This window comes from Limulus polyphemus, unplaced genomic scaffold (genome assembly GCF_000517525.1).
Source record: "Limulus polyphemus unplaced genomic scaffold, Limulus_polyphemus-2.1.2 Scaffold1291, whole genome shotgun sequence".
NCBI lineage: Eukaryota > Metazoa > Arthropoda > Merostomata > Xiphosura > Limulidae > Limulus > Limulus polyphemus.
In genome coordinates this window covers 214,570-236,621 of record NW_013666901.1, presented here as the reverse complement: position 1 = coordinate 236,621, position 22,052 = coordinate 214,570, and the positions used below count along the sequence as shown (strand labels likewise).

At 31.9% G+C, this 22,052-nt stretch overlaps 1 protein-coding gene across 1 annotated transcript in view; it reads right to left on the bottom strand.

The window, feature by feature from the left end:
* The window catches only part of LOC106462964 (tyrosine-protein kinase Fer-like), a 76,146-nt gene extending 54,937 nt beyond the window's left edge, over nucleotides 1-21,209 (bottom strand). Inside the window, 4 exon segments of the mRNA XM_022390368.1 lie at nucleotides 1,020-1,116; nucleotides 3,440-3,613; nucleotides 7,825-8,040; nucleotides 21,007-21,209. Of these exon segments, the coding sequence (XP_022246076.1) occupies nucleotides 1,020-1,116; nucleotides 3,440-3,613; nucleotides 7,825-8,037 (484 nt within the window). The 5' untranslated portion in view covers nucleotides 8,038-8,040; nucleotides 21,007-21,209.
* Nucleotides 21,210-22,052: the final 843 nt, after the last annotated feature.

Here is a 22,052-nt window from a genome sequence, read left to right as displayed (position 1 = left end):
TCCCGTATCTTTGTTCGACACACGATATCTTTAACATAGCCCCATAGACATTACTGAACTAAAACAAAAGATAACAGATGCGATTGCAACCATTGATGAGGCTATGGTACAGCGAACATGGCAAGAAATCAGGTACCGCCTTGATGTGCTTCGTGCGACTAATGGTGCCCATATAGAGGTGTATTAAATGAAGTAAAAAAACTTTGAAAACCACTGAGTACAATAGAACAAGTCTGATAAAGATATCTTATCAATTGCCTTTGTTATAAAGTTTTTAAATTGTAAAAATACTTTATGGACACCCTGTACTTCTGAGACGAAGAAAGATACACACACACATTGTTGTAGTTTCCTGTTCACTCTTTACATGTAGTGTCCTGATATAACAAGTCATTAAGATTAGTTCAGTTGTACCACATAACAAAATGTTACAAGTGAAATGAATTTTAAAATACAAAAAACATCAGATTACATGGTTCTCCCTAAAAATGTTCACATGTCCTTTAGTCCAAACATTGGGATGAAAAGGAAAAGTGTAAAATATCGAAACTACTTTCCATTTAAATTTGGTATTGCTCCATTCATGTGGATTTAAACTTTTTTATAAATTTACAGTATATTGTGTATTTACCTATTATTAAAATGCTTGGTATCTCTCAGATGAACAGAGAATTATACAATAATTTCAATCTTTGTATTTTTCAGGCAACTAAAGAAAAAAATAACTTAGCCACATTCATAAGACAATGTTATATTTGTAAAATGACACTCTTGGCTAAAAATGTGTATATGCGAAAAGTTTTGAACAATTCTTGGTGAATTTGGAATATTCACCTTATTAACTAATGATAGCAAAAAATAAGAAACAATAATTATGTGTTTGTACATTACACCCTGTCCTTACACCATCATTATTTGAAAAATCATGAAACATGCTTATCTCAGTTTCAGTCATAAGGCTTTTTCACTCAATAGGCAACTACCATAACTTTAGTAACAACTAAAGTTTAAAGTTTTACCTCTTATATACAAATCTTCAAACTTTGCTTTTGCTGTTTTGAATGATTCCAGGCACTTTTCATATTCTACTTTTGTTTTCCCTACCCCATCTTGAAACTGAAAAGAGAAAAATGGTATTCACTGTACAGTGTAACAATGCTGACTGATACAACAAGTATTGACACAGAATAATGCGTATCCTGCCCTTTTATCATATACCAGGAACAAAGAAATAAAATATTTTCCTTACATTTTTTTGAAAGTTTTATCTTCTTTTATATTTCAGATTTAAAGTGTTTACAATAGTTCTGCAAGTAAGTTATACTTTCTTTGAGTGTTAATTTCATTACTTTATTGTTAGAATGCTTAATGTGTTGATTTTTATTTATATATTTTCATTATAAAAATTATTTTGCACTGTTAGCTTAGTTGGTTGAGCCTTGTGATAATAGAGATTATAGATACAAATATCACTAACAATGATGTACCATAAATAGTATGATCATAAGTACAATATATTAAGTTAGCTTTAGCTATAGTTATTATTGGGTTGATTTTTAGTTAAGGTCAATGTAGGTAAACTTGATTTGATCAGAAGTTAATACTGATTACCCAAATAACATTTTGTTCCAACAATGTATATACATTTTTTGGTTTAAAGACTTGAATAAGTAATTTAAAAACAACTCTGTTTGCTTGTTATGAAACACAACATTTCACAATAAGCTATTTTTGCTATGCCCATCATTAGTATCAAAACCTAATTTTTAGCATTATAAGCCCCCAGAATTACTGCCGAGTTTAGTTTAATAAAATTAGCAGCATTCCAACGTGCTATATCAAAATAATATTTATGAAAACAGTAGTGCATAAATATAAATCATATTACTTGGTTATAAATTCATGTCATTAGATGGTTTAGTTCAAACATTAAGTGTACCAAAAACACGATAGAACAAAAATTATGATAATGAAAGCTTTCCAGATAAATTCTCCACCAAGATTTTATTCATATTTCGTAACAAAACTGATACCATGACCAGTTGAGAAATGGAATTTTGGTCTATGTTTACTCAACAGTAGCCCAGCAAAATCGATGATAAGAATTGTGGCCCAATGAAACTAAGTCATTTTTAAGTGTGTAAAAAAATTAGTTTAATTTTTAAATATACTTAACATGAATTTAAATTCTTCAATTTCAACTGTTGTTACCACTTTTTACAGTTATGTGAATACAGGTTCAGTTCTAACGAAGAACTCTGATCTAACATTGTATGATCTTGTTCTAAACTTTTGTTTTTGTTTCAGAATTTTTACTCAAAGCTATACAAAAAGCTATCAACATATAGCGAGGGTTCTCATTAGGATTTAGTAGCAGATGAAGTTTACCAGCTACTTTGGGATTAATTTCAGTACAAAAAGTCAATTATTCAGTCAACTATTCTTAGAAAATAAATACTTCAGACAGGATTCCACAGGTTATGTAAATCCTGGAAAGTCATGGAGATTTATAAACAACTTTTTCAGTGTTGAAATCCTGGAAAATCAATGTTTTTTTTTATCACGAAGTCCTAGAAAAGTCTTTGAAAGTCTAACCCTACTGTTCACACATTCCTTATTGTTATTGACAACAAATTGTACTATTGTGTTTATCTCAATTTCATGAAACCAATCTTCAGAAAATGTGACTCAAAATTGGAAATATGCTGACTCAGTAACAATGGACATGTAACAGGCTTTGAGCTATGTGCCTCCATTTGCAACAGAACTGAAAAATTAATGATATTTACCAATCAATTAACATATAGTTCCCTCAATCAATTACATTCAATTAATTGTTTAATACAGTGTTCCTCTAATCAGCTGTTCAAAAAGAAAAAAAAAAAGTTGATGAAAGGTGTTGTCAACAGTTTAAAATTAGTGACAGTGGCAGATAACCTTAGTAGCCATAACAAAGACAGGGCAAGCAGGTAGGTAGCAATGGGAATTGAACCCAAGACCCTCGAATTAAGGGACAATCAGGACTGTAAATACAGTATTGTGATGTAATGTATTAATATTATTTGGTCTTTTTATGGTGTAATAAGTTTTTTTTTCACATTTCAAATAAATAAAATTGTTTAAAACTGTGGTGCTAACCTACAAATGTCGCTAGATTTTTCAAAAGTTGCTTATGATGTGGAATTGTAGCATAAACTGAGATAATGTTTCAAAATAATAGAAAAAATGTGAGATATACAATATAGTTAATGTTGTACAACAAAGAGTGGTCTCAGTAGCAATATGAATGTGACTCTGTGCTTTATTGGACTGGCTGGTGTGATGATTTGTCTTGATCCATGTTCAACAGTCAATGAGTTACATATATGCTATCTAAATACATTTCAACAACATGCATCGCTAATAGTTACACACACACACACACACTGAATAACAGTACCTTGATTAGTTCTCCATGCAGTCGGCTGTATTCCTCTGTGAAATGCTTTCTTAGGGCCCGTTTTTCTAGAATAAGACTATTCACACAGTCTAAAGTGTGTGATCCCAAATGATCAGCATTCTGTTGTATGAGGTTACTGCGAGTTTCAGCTTCCAATAAAATACTATTCCATGCCTTAGAAAGAAAACAACATTATCAACTAAAGTATTTTTTTTATACAACCAAGGATAGCATTTGTGCTAAGAAATACATTTTTAATAAAGCTAAAAAGTTGATTAATAACAAACCTTACTGATAAAAACAAAAAAAGAGAGCCAAATATAAAAGCCATAAAAATAGCAACAAGCGTATTTCCCTAACAGTTTATAATATATTTCTGCCTATAGTACAACCCTAGCTGGACTTGTAATGTCTTCCAAAATTAAACTTTCAAAAGCTAAAAAATATCTGCTTATTTGAAAAACTGTGCCATCTGGGCATATTATCACAAAAATATACATTTTAATAGCTTTCTACACAAAATTTTTATTTTTGGGTTACTTAACACATCAATTTACCACAAAAAAAATAAAAAAATCTTAAACTAATATAGACCTATAAACTGGCTCAAAAGTAAAACTAGAAATTTTTTTATTCACTGACATAACAAAAAGGAATAGTTCAGAAACAAAGACCAAAGTGCTTATAAATTTTCCACCTCACAAAAAAACTTTTAATCAATCAGATTTTATATGCCTTTATTGAAATAAAATACAACAATTTAAAACATTTACCAGTTCTAGTTGAAAGTTTTATTATCACTGAGGCCTATGCCACTTTCCCACTCTAGCACTTGCTAAATTAAGGTATTTATTATTATTATCATATAAATTGTCTAATTACTGATATGTATATACAAGTAGAAGAAATGAATGCCGGTTAAATTAGTTACTAATCACAGTTTGATATCAGATATACTTCTAATCTTTAGCCTTCAACATTAAATATATCAATAAATTGCACCATATTAATGAAAAGTATGTCCACCATATTCTTAAAAAACATTTGAACTAAGAAGTTTGATATGTATACGAAAAACAAATTAACAGATGCAAATTAAGTACAAGTACTGGTCAAATAAAAATACACTGATTTTGCTATTTTTTTTAATACAAAAATGTTTCAACACTATTTTGAACAGGAATAGAGGTCAAATTTCATAAGAAGAAACAAATTAACTGGAAAATCTGTAATTTAATTCAAAACCTTTTTCTCCATTGTGCTTACAGTAATACAATTTATGCTACTACCAGTACTAGTGTGGTTACAGGTGTATAGTTAACTTTCAGAAGATTAAATATAAATATCAAGACTTCTTTCAACTCACTCACATGTCATTAAATGTGCCATGAACTTTACGTTAACATGAACAAATTCTGGCCTTCTAATGTGTAGTTATGTTAGCTGATCTCACCAGTTTTCAATGTACTGAGGTATTGATAGGATAATAAGAAGCAAAATGATTTCAGTGAAATGATATTCTAAAATCATGCTTATTACAAGAAAGATTAAAAAGCCCCAATGATATAGGCATTTATACACCACTGCAATGATATAATATATTTTACATTTATTAGGCATTTTACACCACTGCAAATGATAGAATATATTTTAAATTTATTGGGCATTTTACACCACTGCAAATGGTGTAATATATTTTAAATTTATTGGGCATTTTACACCACTGCAAATGGTGTAATATATTTTAAATTTATTAGGCATTTTACACCACTGCAAATGGTGTAATATATTTTAAATTTATTAGGCATTTTACACCACTGCAATGGTATAATATATTATAAATTTACTTTTGCCTTTAGGTGCATTTGTAAAATTTATAATAGTAAAAAGGATAAACCAATCACACAGAGGTATTTAGAATATGTTACCCGAGTCTGCCTGATACCCAATTTTCTTCACACTAAACCTGACTTAGGCCCAAAGCTTAAACAAAATATTGCTCACAAGATAAGTAGCATCGGCTGACCATAGGAGGATCAAGATGGCCTATTTTTATGTTCCAACCTGCCAAGATAAAGAAGTAAAAGGTAATACAAATACTAATATGTGTACTTACCAACATTATGATTGCACCTTAAAATGACCATTTTAACAATTGATAAAATAGGGACTGTAGGATTACAAAATTCCTTAAAGTGATGCTTTTTATATAGAGCATAAAAATTATAAAACTGTCAATTAAGCATTACTTGGCCACAGCTATGAATGTAGATTAATTTTTTTTTCTTATTCAATAAATATGTTTGAAAATTTTTTTTTCAACAAAGTTAACAATGTTGAAAAAAAATAAGCGAAAAGCCAAAGGAAGCCCAAATTTGTTTTGTTTTTTTTACACACCAGTTTAACAAAACTCTCCTAATCCAAGCCAGACCCGCCCCAAACTGGGATATTTTCTCTTATTACCTATCCATAATTTGGCTCAAACTAACATAATTGCAGCGATTTACCAAATCATAAGGATAACATTTTTTTTGAAGTAACTCAATTTTTGTAGTTTTGATGATCTTGTTTCAGTACTTTTCGTAGCATTACAACTTTCTATATTACAAAACTAGCTAGGTTATGTACATGTTGATCCCTACTTGTCTTTATAAAATTAAAAAAAAAGTTATTATACTTGTTTGTTTCACTTTCTTTTTTTTTTTACTATTACCTATATTTTTATGCACCAGCAGTACCAAGTGTGGTGTGCACGTGTACCCATTTCTCAATTTTATTACTTATCAGGATCACTACCAACCTACCCTCAAGTCTAATTATATGCCCAAAGTAGCATATTGTCCCAAGACAGAAGAGTTCCATGGACTATATTTTTTCTGTATACTTATCTGGAAAAATTACGTTGAAATTGAAATAGTGAACGTTTGATTTAGTTCATTAACATGTACATAGTGATTTAGGCAGCTTTATAAGTACAATAAACTTTAGTTTTGCTCAGCCAATACTGTGAAATAGTCATTGTTAATCTTCAGACATTTTAAAGGTGGGTTTAAATGGTCAATTTTTATGGCCACCATGATCCCTACTATTAAGTACTACAATACTTAATGATTCTGTAATGTGGTATGTTTATTATATTTAACCTTAAAAATTACTAATGATGTCTATACAGACATTTTCCTAAACTATTTATACATCAAGTTACTTGTGGGTCCCCGACTTTGTTGTTTATAGAATCCCTAACAATGAGTCAAACAAAATACTACGTGTAGACCTGCCATTGTACTGAATCCCACTAATTACCATTATACTTTCCCCTATGTATTTCATCCAAATTCTTTGGTCAGTTCTTTACAACGAGTTTTACAACAAGCAAAAATATAAAATTACTCAATATGATACAATGCATCAGTAATGAATGATATAAAAACAAGGCGAAGGTTAAAGATAGTTACAATGTTATATCACACACATTTTTGGAATAAACTCTCACCATTGTAGATAAAGCATAAGACAAATGAAGACTTAAATGTTTTAACTAAAAACAAGCACTAACAAACATTAATTTTTGCCTATAATTTAGTAGCACAATGTTATCCAGATGTTTATTATTAAATTAATAACATTCATATAATACTCGAATGAAACAATTACAAACTGAATTAAACAAAATATGTAATAAAACATATGTCTTTACATAGCCAAATGAGTGGCAATGTGACAGATCTGCAAATTACAGTATTTTGTGGTAAATTTAGCACATGTAACACCTGTAGGCTATAGTTAGTTACAGTTATGAAGTAGACATATTAGACATACAAAATACTGTACAGTAAGACAACAAAACACTATATGAAAGAGGAGAAAGTTCAATATCACATTTTCAAATGACAAAAAAATTAATGTCCCAAGTTCGTCTAATGGTAAATACATAGTACAGGTCAAAGTCTGAATTCTTAAAGTAAAATCGGGCATGATCATAAAAAGAACTTGCAACATTGTGAACATTTCATAGTATTCACTGGTTTTTAAAACAGCAGTAAAAGAGTAAACCCGATACTAAAGAATGTAAAAGTTATTGGAATATATTTTAATATAAAAAAAAATAAAACTATGATACATTTAAGATTATATGGGTCAAAATGTTGCCTTAAAGCTGTTACTTAATTATATGATGCACAGTTTAACCCTTATGAGACCATTCTTTTGGCTATATGTTTATTATGTTTTAGCACTATTTGGATTACACAGTTCCCAAAATTTATACTTAGTAACAATTGATGTTTTAGTGCTACTTGGTTATATTTTCATGGAACTTTAATCACTATACATTTTTATCAATAAAATTACTTAAAACTTAAAAAACAAAATATTTTTAGACTAACCTCACCAATCTGACTTCCACTCAGTTCATGGTTCTCTTCCACCTTTTGCCCCAAAAGACTGAAAGAGCTCAATCCTACTGCATATTCTCTGTCACACTTTATCCTAAGTTGGATGCATCGTCTCATGTTTTCAAGCAATCGAAGTTCTGCATCTTGTAAGTTAATAAGGGCTTCATGGGAAGTCTTGCCTTGAAGTTCAGCAGCAAATCCCATTTACTAAACATAAAAAATACAACATAAGTTCTGCATCTTGTAAGTTAATAAGGGCTTCATGGGAAGTCTTGCCTTGAAGTTCAGCAGCAAATCCCATTTACTAAACATAAAAATACAACATAAGTTCTGCATCTTGTAAGTTAATAAGGGCTTCATGGGAAGTCTTGCCTTGAAGTTCAGCAGCAAATCCCATTTACTAAACATAAAAAATAAACATAAGTTCTGCTCTAATTATCACAGATATAATAATAAGAATTAATTTCTATATTCCTGTGGTTTACACATAAATCATACAACTACCAAGAAATGATACAAATATTTAATAGTTTTAAAATTCACAAAATTTCATTTTGTGAAGCATAAATATACTTATTAACAATTACATATATTGGACCATTTATGAAAAATAAAATAAAATATTTCTGGGATATGCATCAAACAGTTCCATGAAGGCTTGTACCACCACTATCATTAAAAATATACATAATCAAATCATATAAAAGTTTCTGTTACTTGATATATTACAATAATACTTGAGCAAACAAACTTATAAAATACTGTAACAAAATCACAGAAATAACTATTTCATTCAGGTATAGGAAAAGACAAACCAATACTCGGTCAAAACACGTGTTACGTTCCTCAAAATAAAACCATTTCATTATGTTTATGAATCATTGTTTGTCAATTTAATATTATATTAGCATAATGTGCTTATATACACAAGTAACTGAACATTATTGCTAGTTCAGGTTATCAAATGAAAACATAGGAAATTTAAAAAGCTTAGAATTCAAACCCAGAAACACAGGAAAATATAGAAGGTAAATCTATATGCATTTTAAACAAAATTTTGATTTAAAAAACAGTTTGCCTCCTTCTCCACTAACCATCTCTCACTTCTAACTTTAATTAAAAAAATAATACTTTTATCTTTACCATCTTAAACAATAACTAGATGTATTCATGACAATAAAAATGTAACAATAGAAATACAATGAATGTAGTATTGAAAAATAAGAACTTTTGTTTTAGACTTGATATACTAAACTTAGAGAACAGGTAGTTATATCATGGTTATCTTAAAAATTAACTGAATGTGATAAAGCCTTCAAATAAAATAAAGTGAATGTTTCATTTAAAAGATACACAACACTATCTACACCCTCTTGAACAACGCTTACATGTGAAAGACTGTTTCAATAGACAAAAGATGCAACAATAGAAATAAAATGATAGTGGTACTGAAAAATACTAAAATTACATAATGGGTAGTGATATTGTAATAATATTAAATAATGATTGAATGTAGTAAAGACTGTTTACAATAGTCAAAAGTAAATCAATGACTGTTACATTGATGAACAACTATTTCTGGGACTGGAATAAAGACACCTAGTCTAATTGTACTTTCTTGGGATTGGATGTTTCCTTTTCAATGATGAACTAAGCTCTAATTAAGAACAACACTGATTTTAATGTTTCTTTCCTACAGACAACGATTTACTACCACTGGCTGATTTGTCCAGCTTCTTCTCCAGTAGTTATCCCTATTGTTGTTCAACACTCCTTTGATTTTCACATATTTTGTTCATTTCTTTTCTTAAGCTTTCTGTCTTTGCTATGGCTATCATCATTTGTGTCACACCTGCTCCCTATATATCATTGTTTTCTACAACTTTGTTCCAGCTTGCTGTTTCCATCTTTAAGCAATTCTTCTGTACAGGTTAGCTTCCTCTAAATTGTAGTTTCCTTCCTCAACAATGCTTTCTCTCTCTCTCAAGAAGGGAACAGTGTTTGTTACCAGTTTCCTTCTCTTCAGCTTCTAACCTCTTCTTTTCAAACTCAACTTTTTCTTTCTTTCCCTGCCTCTCTTTTTCAGCATTTCCTCCATCATCTTTGTTTATAGTTGCTATAAGTCATTTTAGCACATCTTAACATTTCACTATTGAGTAAAATTTTATGGGGCTAAAGCTTGTCAGGATCTGAAACTTCTTGATATCTTTGACAGTTTTTGGTGACAACATTTGTATTAACACAAGAACTTCTTTCTGTGTCTGCATTTCCATGGGGCAATACTAATGCTTTCTTTACAATGAGAGGCAGAAATCTGCATTTCAAGTTTCCATTGTCAAGGTTTTCAAGAAGACTTGCCTTCAGAAGTGATCTATGCTTTCCCTGTCTTCTAAAACCATCTTCTGTTTGGTAAACTTTCCACTCATCTGTAACATTAGTTTAACATTCTCTTCAAACATCAGTTGTCCAGATAAAATCTCTACATCTGTGATAGAACCTTGATCAAATGGAGACAAACAAACTAGTGCTTGGATCAACTTGTTTTCAAAATGAAGCCTAATGATTAGGTACTTTGATATTGCAGTGCAGAATTACTATCTTTCAAGAATTTCCTTGTGATGGGTCTCTATTTTCATCTTGGAAAGCTCCCGTCTTGCTTCATCACCAGCTGATAATTAATTCCAATATCTAGATTTTTCAGATCTTTGATGCTATACGATTAACAGTATCTGCTTTGACAAACCATCTCAGAATGGCACAAATGAGCATTGTCATTTGACTGGATAGCAAGTGAATCATACATTGATCAATTTGGAACTCTTAGAGAAAATCTTCAAAAAGAGGGATAACTGACAACAGAAAGAATAATTTGGCTTATGTGTCAGGTCATCTTAGTGGTTCCCTTATCCCTTTGAAGTTGATACTCTTTGGCATTATCTTTGGGTCCCTCTCTAATTTTGACACATATTCTCTTATCCCTGACCACTGCTCAATGATGTACCTTTAGGTTGGTCCAATGCTCAGACAATGAACTTCTGTGCAATTTATAAAGACTTCCTCTGGAAGGTCAAGATCTATTTCTATGACTCTGTAATCCTTCCTTCTTCCAGACAAGATCTTAAATAGTCCAAATAAACCTATCACTAATTGTTCTGTTTCCTGACCATAATCTGTTATGTCTTTACTAAAGGCATTGTGCATTGTATGAAAATTGCATGTATCTACATCAGCAAGACCACTCCATTCTGGATCAGCTTTGGCTAACTTGGAAACTTTTCTAAAGACTGTCTTGTTACTATTTGCTCCATCACTACCCAATGCAACTAGGGATTCCACCATACAATCTGCATGGAAGAATAATAATGACTTATAATATCTGCACCAGACTTCATCATGGATTGGAGACCAGTACCTTATTCAAGAGATCCATTTGTTTCTTTAGTTGTGCCTGAGTTGTTTCATCATGCTGCAATGAAAAGGTTATTTGAATTTTGTACATCATACATCATAGCAGAAGGAAAGTGGGACCCAAACAATCTGATAGTAGGTAAGATAGCTTTGTACTGCTCATATTGAAACTGTCCACTATTGGGCATTTGAACATTGCTTTGAAAATTTCACCAATACAATCACTAGTTCTGAAGCTCATGTTGGACAATGCACATTTTGCTACCCAAGTAACTTCCACACACACACAAGGTATCCTCTCTTGGCACAGTGTAATTTAAAATTATGGATTTATCTTTTCCAGTTAATGTCCAAAATAACTGACTACAAGGACCTCCTTTTTCACCTGCAAACTTTTTACTTGCACTTTCCTGTGAGGTACCAATGGTTGGTTGACTTGAATTCGAATTTTGTCTGATTTGGTGAAGAAATGAATTTACTCAGTTTCACCCACCTACATGCAAGTCCTATCTAACCACTTACACCAATCAACAACAAGGGTAGAAAGAAGGGCTCCAACTGCAACCAAAGAGGAAAGGGTCAAGTGTTGATGCACAGATAATACACAAGATTCCAAAGTCTCAGGGACAGGATAGAAAACATATCACCAAAAGAAACATAGAAATCCCAAAAAGAAAGATGCAGCAAATGTAACTGGATAAGGTTGCATTGCAACCCAGGAAATCCCAACAACAGCGAAACTACATGTGTAAAGTGAGAGCCAAAGATGACAAACGAGCCAACATGGAGGTAATAAGGAATCTAGAAAAACAGGGAATTGAATAAAACATACTTGAGAAATCATGTCCAAAAATGCCATATTAGGCCTGACTGATTCAGCAGGAAGGGTAGTGGAAAACACAGCAAAATCTGGTTGTGTAAAAAAGGCTAACAAATCCTCATCGGCCAAACAGGTTTGGCTTGTTCAGGAAGATTAGTCAGACAAGCTCAGGAGAAGAAGGTTGACCCAAATAATGAAAAATCTCATGATGGATAATAGCAGAGAAATCCAATGACAGGTCTTGCCTACCTGCAGCCTGTGAAAATAGTGCTAGAGGTATAACACCCAAAGTGAGAAAATGAATCTCAGAATTAATTGCAGAAATATGTGTTTGATGTAAAATATGCAAGTGTGAGAAAAAATATAGAGTGGGAAATTATGTTAAATTAAAGACTTCTTCAATGTAAAGACAAAAAATAATAATGAAGAAATCCCACTTTGGAAATTAAACTTTTAAAATTACAATTCACACAAAAAACACCAAAAGAAAAATTGCCTGAATAATAATACTGACAAACGAGAAGTGATAGTTCAGTAGAACTGAATAGTGGGTGTCACGTGTGTCATGAGAGTATGTTACACTCTTATTGTTGGAGAACTGACAGATGATGATTTGCATGAGACACACATTGGAATCAATCAATTCCAATGGAGGGGAGGTAGAAGGTTCGTGGCATGTGTAAAAAAGTTTTTGCATATAGAGGGCAGAACTTATGTGAGAAGAGGTAACATACCATATCGGAACATCCTTTTATGTGAATAAATCTGTTGATAAAAATGTTTGCTATACCTTTGTAACTTCTTTTTTACAATCAAATTGTGGCTATCACTTTCTTTGATAAAATACATAGCCAAAACAAACTTAATAAATAATGTTCTTACTTGTTTGTTGTTTTCTACAGCATGTATTAAAAATGTAACTGTTTTTTCAAGTTGAAATATAAGCTCAAACAAAAAAAATATATACAGAATTTATAACTTAGAAATAGGAGAATCATATGCAAGTAATAATTCCAAAAATTAACTATTTGGGTTTACATAGTGAACTTTTATAATTCCTTGTCTCTCTTTAAAATGCATTATTAATTAAACCTTAGTCACTACCTAATAAAATATTTTTTTTACCTGGATATCTGATTTTTATAATTACAAATTACTGCCTTAATACCTCAATAATTAAAACTGCACATAATATTAATTTCTAAGTTAAAATGTTCTTATAAGTATGACTTATTCTTATCAATGCAAGTATTCAATATGACCCTGTGCAAAAAAACAAAAACACAATTACTGTATTGCTATGCTTTACGTGTTATTCAGTTACTTTACAAAGTTATTTTCAAATGACTGACAAAAACACTTCTCTTAAGCAGGATAAGATATTTCAACTTTGCTATGTATATTAAATACATGTAACAGATAACATCTGCATGTTTTTAATCATTAAACATTTTTATATCTCTGCCCAAAGAGCAAATGTATGTTTTTTTTATGTTATCATATGGCAATGGATACAATATAATCTTTTAAAAGTGAAAAACAGCATTTCATACAATGGCATTTTAAGATTAGAGATGCCTGTGGGTTGTATCTGCCTGTGTTTTTGGACAATGCATCAATCTTCTAGCAGGTATTCATTAAATCATAATGGTTGTATATGGCATTTTAAGATTAGAGATGCCTGTGGGTTGTATCTGCCTGTGTTTTTGGACAATGCATCAATCTTCTAGCAGGTATTCATTAAATCATAATGGTTGTATATGGCATTTTAAGATTAGAGATGCCTGTGGGTTGTATCTGCCTGTGTTTTTGGACAATGCATCAATCTTCTAGCAGGTCTTCATTAAATCATAATGGTTGTATATGTGAAATATCACTGAAACACAATCATGACTGATAGCTGGGTTAGGAATTCTAAAAGAACATTGCTGGAGTAGAGTTATGAGTCTTCAACAGAGATGTGACAACATCAGAACGTAACTGAAGCTTGATCCAGGTGGATGCATGGATTGAAGCTTTTTCTGTTCATTTCTGAGGAAAGGAGTACATATTGGATTGAGATCCATGCCTTGATCACAGTTCAGGGATAGATAACGGATTTTGATATAAAAAGCTCCTTTAAGTTTTCTGGTTCTCAATGTTGTGTACAGATGAATATTTCTCATTAATTCCAATTGATAACATTTCCAGTATTATAGTTGGGTTCTGGTAGAGCTGTTTTTTCTGGATGGTATCTTCATGTTCCTTTATTCATCGTTTTATTGTTTTGCTGCCTCTCTGATATAGGTTTCACTGCATAAGCACAGAATATAGATAACATTCACCTGTTTGTCTTCACTTTTTGGGTATTATTTTAGTAAATATGTTTTAAGTTTTTGTTAGATCTAAAGTACACTTGTTAAACCAACTGCATATCCCTTTCAATTTGTAACTTAGTTTCAGAATGAATGGAAGGCTGATGATAGTCAGGGCTTTCTTTGATAGGTTGTTTAGGCAGAGTATTCATGATGAAACTTAGTAGAATGGACGGCAACTGTCTGTTGTAGAAACAAGTGTAGCGGACAAAATGTCTTCACCAATCAGAAACAGAGATAAACCAACCAATCATAACACTCCCCACAATCCACCAGAATACTATAAAGTCTGACTACACCATACACACACTGACATGAAGACAAACGACTTTGAAATGTAGTCTTCTACACCTGTGTTTCTACTACAGGTAGTTGCCATCCATCAGTCAAGGCTTTCATCTGAAGAATGTGAGGGATAGTTTTCTTTGTAAAAGATGTTGGAATAGCCATATGTTTGGAAAACTTTGTAGAGACATTTGAGAGCTTAACTTGATATTCTGCAACAATTTCATTGTTTATAAAAGAACAAAAAACTATCACACGTGGTATGCTGATATGGCATTTAAACAAAGTTAACATTTTCCTCACCTGAAAATGTATTTCAGATAGAGCAGATAGTTAACATTCACACCTCTGTAAAAAAATTGTTGAGCATGCACCAAGTCTTTGAATGAACTCTTACTTCTACCCTCAATAACTTAACTGCACTAGTCTGTGAAGTAATCAGCATTAGACTATACCCCTCCACCAATAGGAGCCCAACACATCTTTCTTGCCTAGTATTCCCCATAAGAACTTTGAGTAAAACAAAATCTCATTCTTGACAGGCAAAATACATACATCTGAAGTGAGTAGGTAAGATGGGTAGTCCTCTAGAAAGGTGAGTATCTATCCAAAATACATTTTCAAGTATTGAAAATGTTAACTTCAGAAATGTAATTTGCCTCTCCATGGGTGGGGGAAGAGGAATATCCATATCGTGGGAACAACTGAACAATCATGAAAAAGAGAAAGAGAGAGGTGAAGAAACAGAGGTAGACATATGACAGAAGTCAGCAGATCTTTGTTCATATTCCACTTATCTGCCAGAGACCACTGAAGGGGATGCAGATGGCCACATCAAAGAGGGATGAGGAACTTGAGAGAAGCTAGAGTCCCCAAGAAGAAACTCTCATGCATGAAGAGGAGATGCAAGCCTTAGAAACCAGAAGTTCCATGTCTCGATGATGTAAAGGAGAAGGCTGAGCCTTTTCAGCAAATAAGTTGAGAAAGACCTCCAAGTGAATCAGATACTGAGTGAAGATTAATACTGGCATGGAGAGTTTGGCCAGCCAACCCAAAGAAGGAGAGAGGTCACAACAGGGAATGCCTCGCAAGATAGGGCAAGAAGGAGCCAATTGTCAATGTAGCAGTATAAATGCAGACCCAATAAATGCATCCTCCATGTGAAAGCCCATAGGAACAGTTCAAAACAATGGAGCCATAACTAATATTTGCACAACACACATCAAATGTATGGGAAGGAATACAATGCACTTGTTGCTACATGTAAACTGGCAGCATGCAGCAGTCAATGTGCAGGAATTGTACAGAAAACCTGTAAAAGGAATTGTCAAAAATGGCTCAAAATAATCACTTTTGTTTTTCAAATGTTAAAATCATTGATGGAGAAATTATTATTCAAAGAAGCTCTCTTCTTTAAAAAGAAACTTAGCATTAACCAGTAATCGGGTGTAAAATTATATTTATATAGAAGACAGCCTCCTCCATGCACTGAAGATGCAGGGGATCTGAGGGGCAAAAAAGAAGATAGAAGAAGGATAAAGACAGGAGAGGGCACTTAGAAAGTACCTGGATAACCCAAGGGCACTCTGCAAAAGAAGTCCACAGGTGTGCCAAATGGGACATTTGAGCTCCCACAGTACCACATGGCAGCTACAGAAATAAGCCACCTCTAAGTCCCTCAAAGGCAAGCCTGTCAGGAGTGGATGGGGGTGGCGGTGTTTAAGCTTGAGTTTATAAAATATTAGGAATTCCCCCAAAAACATCATCTTTAAAAAAGAAGGATGCCCAACAGTGTTCCCTAAAATAAGACTGGGGGAATAAAACTCCAAAAAATAAGGCATCCTGACCAGGCAAATCCTAGAAACTAAAAGTCCAAATTAATTGGGCAACTGCTGAAGAAGAAATCAAAGGCAGCATAGAAAAGAGATATGTGTACTTTCTCAAGCTAAGCTTGTCAGAATCATGATGAAGAGCATCAGGTCAGAGTCATGATGCAGAGAATCAGGGAGACTGTGAAAAACAATGGAGAGATAGAAAAGAAGCTGAGCAAACAACAGACAAAAATCGAAGTTCCTCAAACCAGAAAAAGAGATTCAAGGGTTTTGAGCTTGAGAAAAGAAAAATTCCAGCCATAGGTAATAGTATAGGTGGAGTTACTTGATCCTCACTGAGGAGAGAAGAACCACAAACAAAAGCAAGCAGTAGGAAGAGTTGGTCAAAACTGTACAAAGACATGGGAAGCTCAGCAGAAGCTATAGATGCAGGAGGCTGCGGTTCCTTTACTTGAGGCAAGGGTAGAATGAAACCAACCACTTTATGCGCAATGGCAATAACATTGCTCTCAAAGTGCCTCCAGTCACCAATGAAGCAGTAGAGAATGAATCCTACTGAGGAGTGTCTGGACCTTGGGAGGTTTAAGAAATATGGATATATGAATTCAAAGTCTAGACAATCCACAAAACCTTTTTCTTTTAATTTAGTAATTTTTTTTTATTGTTTTTAACTTTCTTTAAAGTGAAAAACACAAAGAAGAAAGAGAACAAATCAGATGTTAACTGAAAGTTAAAAATAATTAAAGGAATGCAAAAATTCTGTATTTTTTTAATGTAAAAATAACATGACTGAACATTGAAGAGTTAAAGAAAAGAATAATCTTTTGGTTTACACAAAGTACGCAAGGGGTGTACTGAAGATAAAGGATTTTTGAACCCATTATTGTTGGAAAAGCATAGTCTAATGCTTATTGAATCACAGACAAGCACAGCTCATATTATTAAGTGTAAGGGTGAGAGCTTGTTCAAAGACTTTGTGCATGAGCAAAAACTTTTCTGCTGTGGTGCAAGATATTAATTATCTGTTCTATGGAGAGATGTAACTTATACTGACTAACATTATTGGCCTACATGTAGGTCCAGCTCAAGGTGGGTTCAAAGGTCTCAAACAAACCACTGCAAAATTTAAGGGGGGAAATATCAAAAACATACTAACAAGCAAAGAGAAAAGGGACATTTGTGGTAAAAGTCTGTGTGCAGAACTTGCAGTAAATATCATTTGGAATACCAGAAAATTCAACTTCAGACAAGGTCTTACGTATATGAAAGCCTAAAGTAATTTTTCCAAATATATTTATTGCTCTAAGAGCTTCATTACTTTTGCCCATTAGTTTGGCAAGTGGCAAAAGATCATTTTTGAGACTAATGCTCATAAAAACATTTTTGCTTTCCACAATGGGACAAGAGATTAAACGGTATAGCAGTAATTTTTATAGGAAATGAAATGGACAGAGAAATTAATACAGGCAAATTAAGGAAAGATTTTGCCATGTTAAAAGCTCGTAAAGCTCCATTTTCTAAAAACTAAATTTAAGTTTGTTTCTTTTTAATGTATTTTTCTACAATGTACCATATTTGTACTCTGTATTCGGAATTTAAAAAAAAATTTGTAAGGTACAGAATAAATAAAAAATTAAAATTAAAAAAAAGTCAATTTTTTATTTTCACACCCTACAGTTTTTGAACTTGATCTAGCACTGCCTACATGTATTATCAATATCTTTACTCGTAGATTAAAATCATTATTTTTATCTGCAGATCAAAATGTGTGGAAAACAGCTTACCATACAAGTGAAACTAGCAACTCTTATGCAGAAACTTTCAACCAGAATTACAACTCTCAAAACTAACCTAAAAGCTGTCATGCAAACTATTTACTGGTTTTAATTTCTTATACAGAGCATCACATAATTTGATAATAATAAATAATGCACAGGTATTCTGTTGTCAATTTCATTAAAGATACTTAAAATTTTACTTCAAAAATATTTTTGTCCCACATCAAGAATTTTCTGTTTTTTGTTATTATCATCATCAAATAGAAAAATAGAATCTGAAGTTAATTTCTTGTTCAATATCAGGAAGACTAAATAAAACAGTACACATTTACCTTACCAAAACTTTAAATAATAAATTAATTATACTGAATGGTACTTTTGTATATGGAAATGTTTTTCATGGTTATTCAATAATCTTTTGTGCACTTAAATTGTTGACAATATTTGTATAGGACTGCACAGGTACTCAAACAAGCATCGCTAACTAAGAACTATTTGCCACCGAGCACCAACACCTGAGGCACACTATTAATAACAAATGGTCAGTTTGACTGGGCTATTAATAACAGTTTGTTTCCTTTCAACCAAACACCCTATAATCCAATCAACAAGTCATTTTCCAACCTCCATCAATGCGAGTTTTAGATTAACCTTTGTACGACACCTTACCAAACTTCCTACAAATCTCATTACACTAAGTTCACATCCATTCCATCTTCCAACTGACAAGTAACATCTCAAAAATACAAGTTAACAGATTATAAGATAAGATTATTCTTTAGTCAATCCATGTTGGCTTTCTTTTATGACACCATATTTTACCAATTGATTTTACAGTTTCTTTTATAAGACTCTTCAAAACTTATCTTATCACAGAAGTAAGATTAACTGGCCTAAAGTTTTCAGAGCCACTCTTCTAGTCCTGTTTAAAATTATAAGTAATGTCAGTAACTATCCTACCTTCAAGCACCTAACCGATGTATATTTATGTACTAAAAACTTAAGAGAGAGATACTCAAGTATCTGATATTTGATCTCCATTAAAACCATTTGAAAAAACTGTCTGGTACTGGTTCTTTACTTTTAATCTGTCTGTCTATTTCTTTACCATCAAACAATTAATATATATGCATGCTGCAGGTTAATTTTGCTATTTTTCAAAGAATGATCAGGTCAGGAATATTTGTAGCAAATTCTCTTGTAAAAATATATTACTTCAGCTAGCTCATAATCTTTGAAAAGAAAAACTGATTGTCATATCCTTTAACCCTTCCATGTCAATTTTTTTTAGAAATGAGCTAAAAAAAAAGTTTTTATTTCACTTTTTGATAGCCTATGCTTATGTATTAATATGATACATTATATTTCAATGAAACTATAGGTAATAAATATGAATGCTTTTCTGAAGTGTTTATGAAACAAAATTCAAAACAAATCTGATAGAGATAAGGACAAATAATTAAAGATACAGCAAGAAATGGATTGTCCAAATTAACTCGAGCAATTATTTTTAAAATAGGAGGGTGTCCAAGTTATCTTTGGCAAACTACAGAAGAGGTTAAGGGCCCAAACCTTGCAATTAGTTTTAATGATCAACCAGCTAAGGCAGTGTTATTTTTCTAATAGAGTAATAGTCCCACATAATACCTTGCCTTCAGACGTGATAGAAGCTGATTTGTTAACTTTTAGAAATGAAAAACAACTCCCTCTTTTATCAATGGTCCAATTCCCATTCTACATATCTTTTATCATTTCTAAAGAAACTATTACTGTTAACTCTATCATTACATTCTAACTGGCATTTTGTAAGCCTTTTTTGATGTCCCAATTTCCTTTTTAACTATTTTCCTACACTTCTGTAATCCTCTAAACCTTTCATCCTAGCTGTTAATTCAAATTTCCTAAACTAATAACGTTTATGTCCTATTTTATCCATTATGTCTCTTCTACAACATCTAAGTCTATTCCTCACACTCACAGTAGTTATTTCTTTCTTGACAGTACATGCCAGTCTGAATTAAAAACAAACTGTGTTTCAAAATTTACATTTTTTATCATTCCCTTTTACCTTGGTCAGCCAAATCAACTGAAGCTAACATCTGCCTCAATACTTCAACACTGGCTTTCTAAAAATACAGAACTAAAACTGTGTTCTGTTAATGTTGTACTTGATCTTGGTGTGCTGTAATTGTAAAGTTTTACTATGGTAGACCTTCCAACCCCCATCTTTAAAATGTAAAGCCATTTCAGAACATCCCTCGTAAATTTTGAAAGGTTTACGATTTCCAAAACATGAATTAGGTATTGATTCACCATACTTTATCCCTTTAAACAAATATTTTAAGTTAAATCTGAAAACTGGAAATTATACATTAACAATTTAAATTTAACCTTGGCTTAAGGTAAAAAAAATGAAATACAAGTCTGTCATTAAATTACTTATTTCTTTATTGGTTTTGCTTGTATTTACTCCTATAATTTCCATTATACTGTTGCCTATATTGACTTAAATATTGGAATTTGTAAATCTTTTCCGAAGAATGACTCCCCTAGTTTCCGCCTGCCCCACGTACACTCATATTGCTTCCAACGCCTATGAATGATCGTGTGAACTAAGGAAATATGAGAATTAAATCGTGATAGTAACATCTTATCATATTCGTAGTCCGCCTTAACTATTCATAAACTTTTCTCACCTTTGTCCTTGAAGTTGCACTTCCGTGTTTATTAAAGTTCCTCCCAGAAGTCAAATTTTTTCAAATTATTAAAATGAAGATGTATACGTTTTCGAATCTGTTACTTTTGTTCCTTTACTTCTTCAAAATATATATTGTCTGCAAAAACTTCGATCACCGAGTACGTTGCTCTTCAACACACACACATCCTCCTTCCCAGCGTTACTACGACCATTCTGATATCTATTAGTAGTAGTAGCAGTATACAACAACTTCCGCTAGAGAAACTAAAACCTGAAGTCGTATAATGCCACACATTTTTAATAGTATAGCTCCGTGTATAAAACAAAACGGTAAATGGCATTTTAATATTTAGATTGAATAAAAGTAGATCTGGGATAAAACTTTTTTTTCAGTGAAACTTTTTTTCTTTTGTAGAATCATGCTTTGGCCATTAACTCCTGATTCAAGCTTGAGATTAATTGATGGTAATAAAATGTTTTGATATATTCAAGTATAGATAAGCAAAAAGCTTTATGTTTTCAAAAACACATCTCCAATTAAGTTTCGTTTTATTTCTAGTTCAGTAAATATTATACTGAAAAAAAACCTGTAGTTTTATTAAACATGTTATTGAATCAGTTATTTGTTAAATTACAACAAAATGCAAATGATAAACATGATTTCTGGATAATTAAAAATAATGAACTTGTCTTTAAAATTCTGGAAAATTTGAATAAAACACAATTAGCAGATACAGTCCAAACAAACGATTTCACTACGTTATTTACAATTATACCACTTAATGATTTGGTAATGGTGATAAATTCTTTAATAAGTCAATTTATAGATCTACCCATAAAGATAAACTTTAGTGCTAATAATATCAAAACCATATTCAGTTTTTGCACATATAATAATTATATTCATTTTGATAAGCACATTTTTAAACAAACAGTAGGTATACCGATGGATTCAAATTATTCAAGTTGTGTTGCTAATTTATCTCTTTATTCTTACGAAATTAATTTTATAAATAATTTTCAAATCCGGAATTATTTTATTTA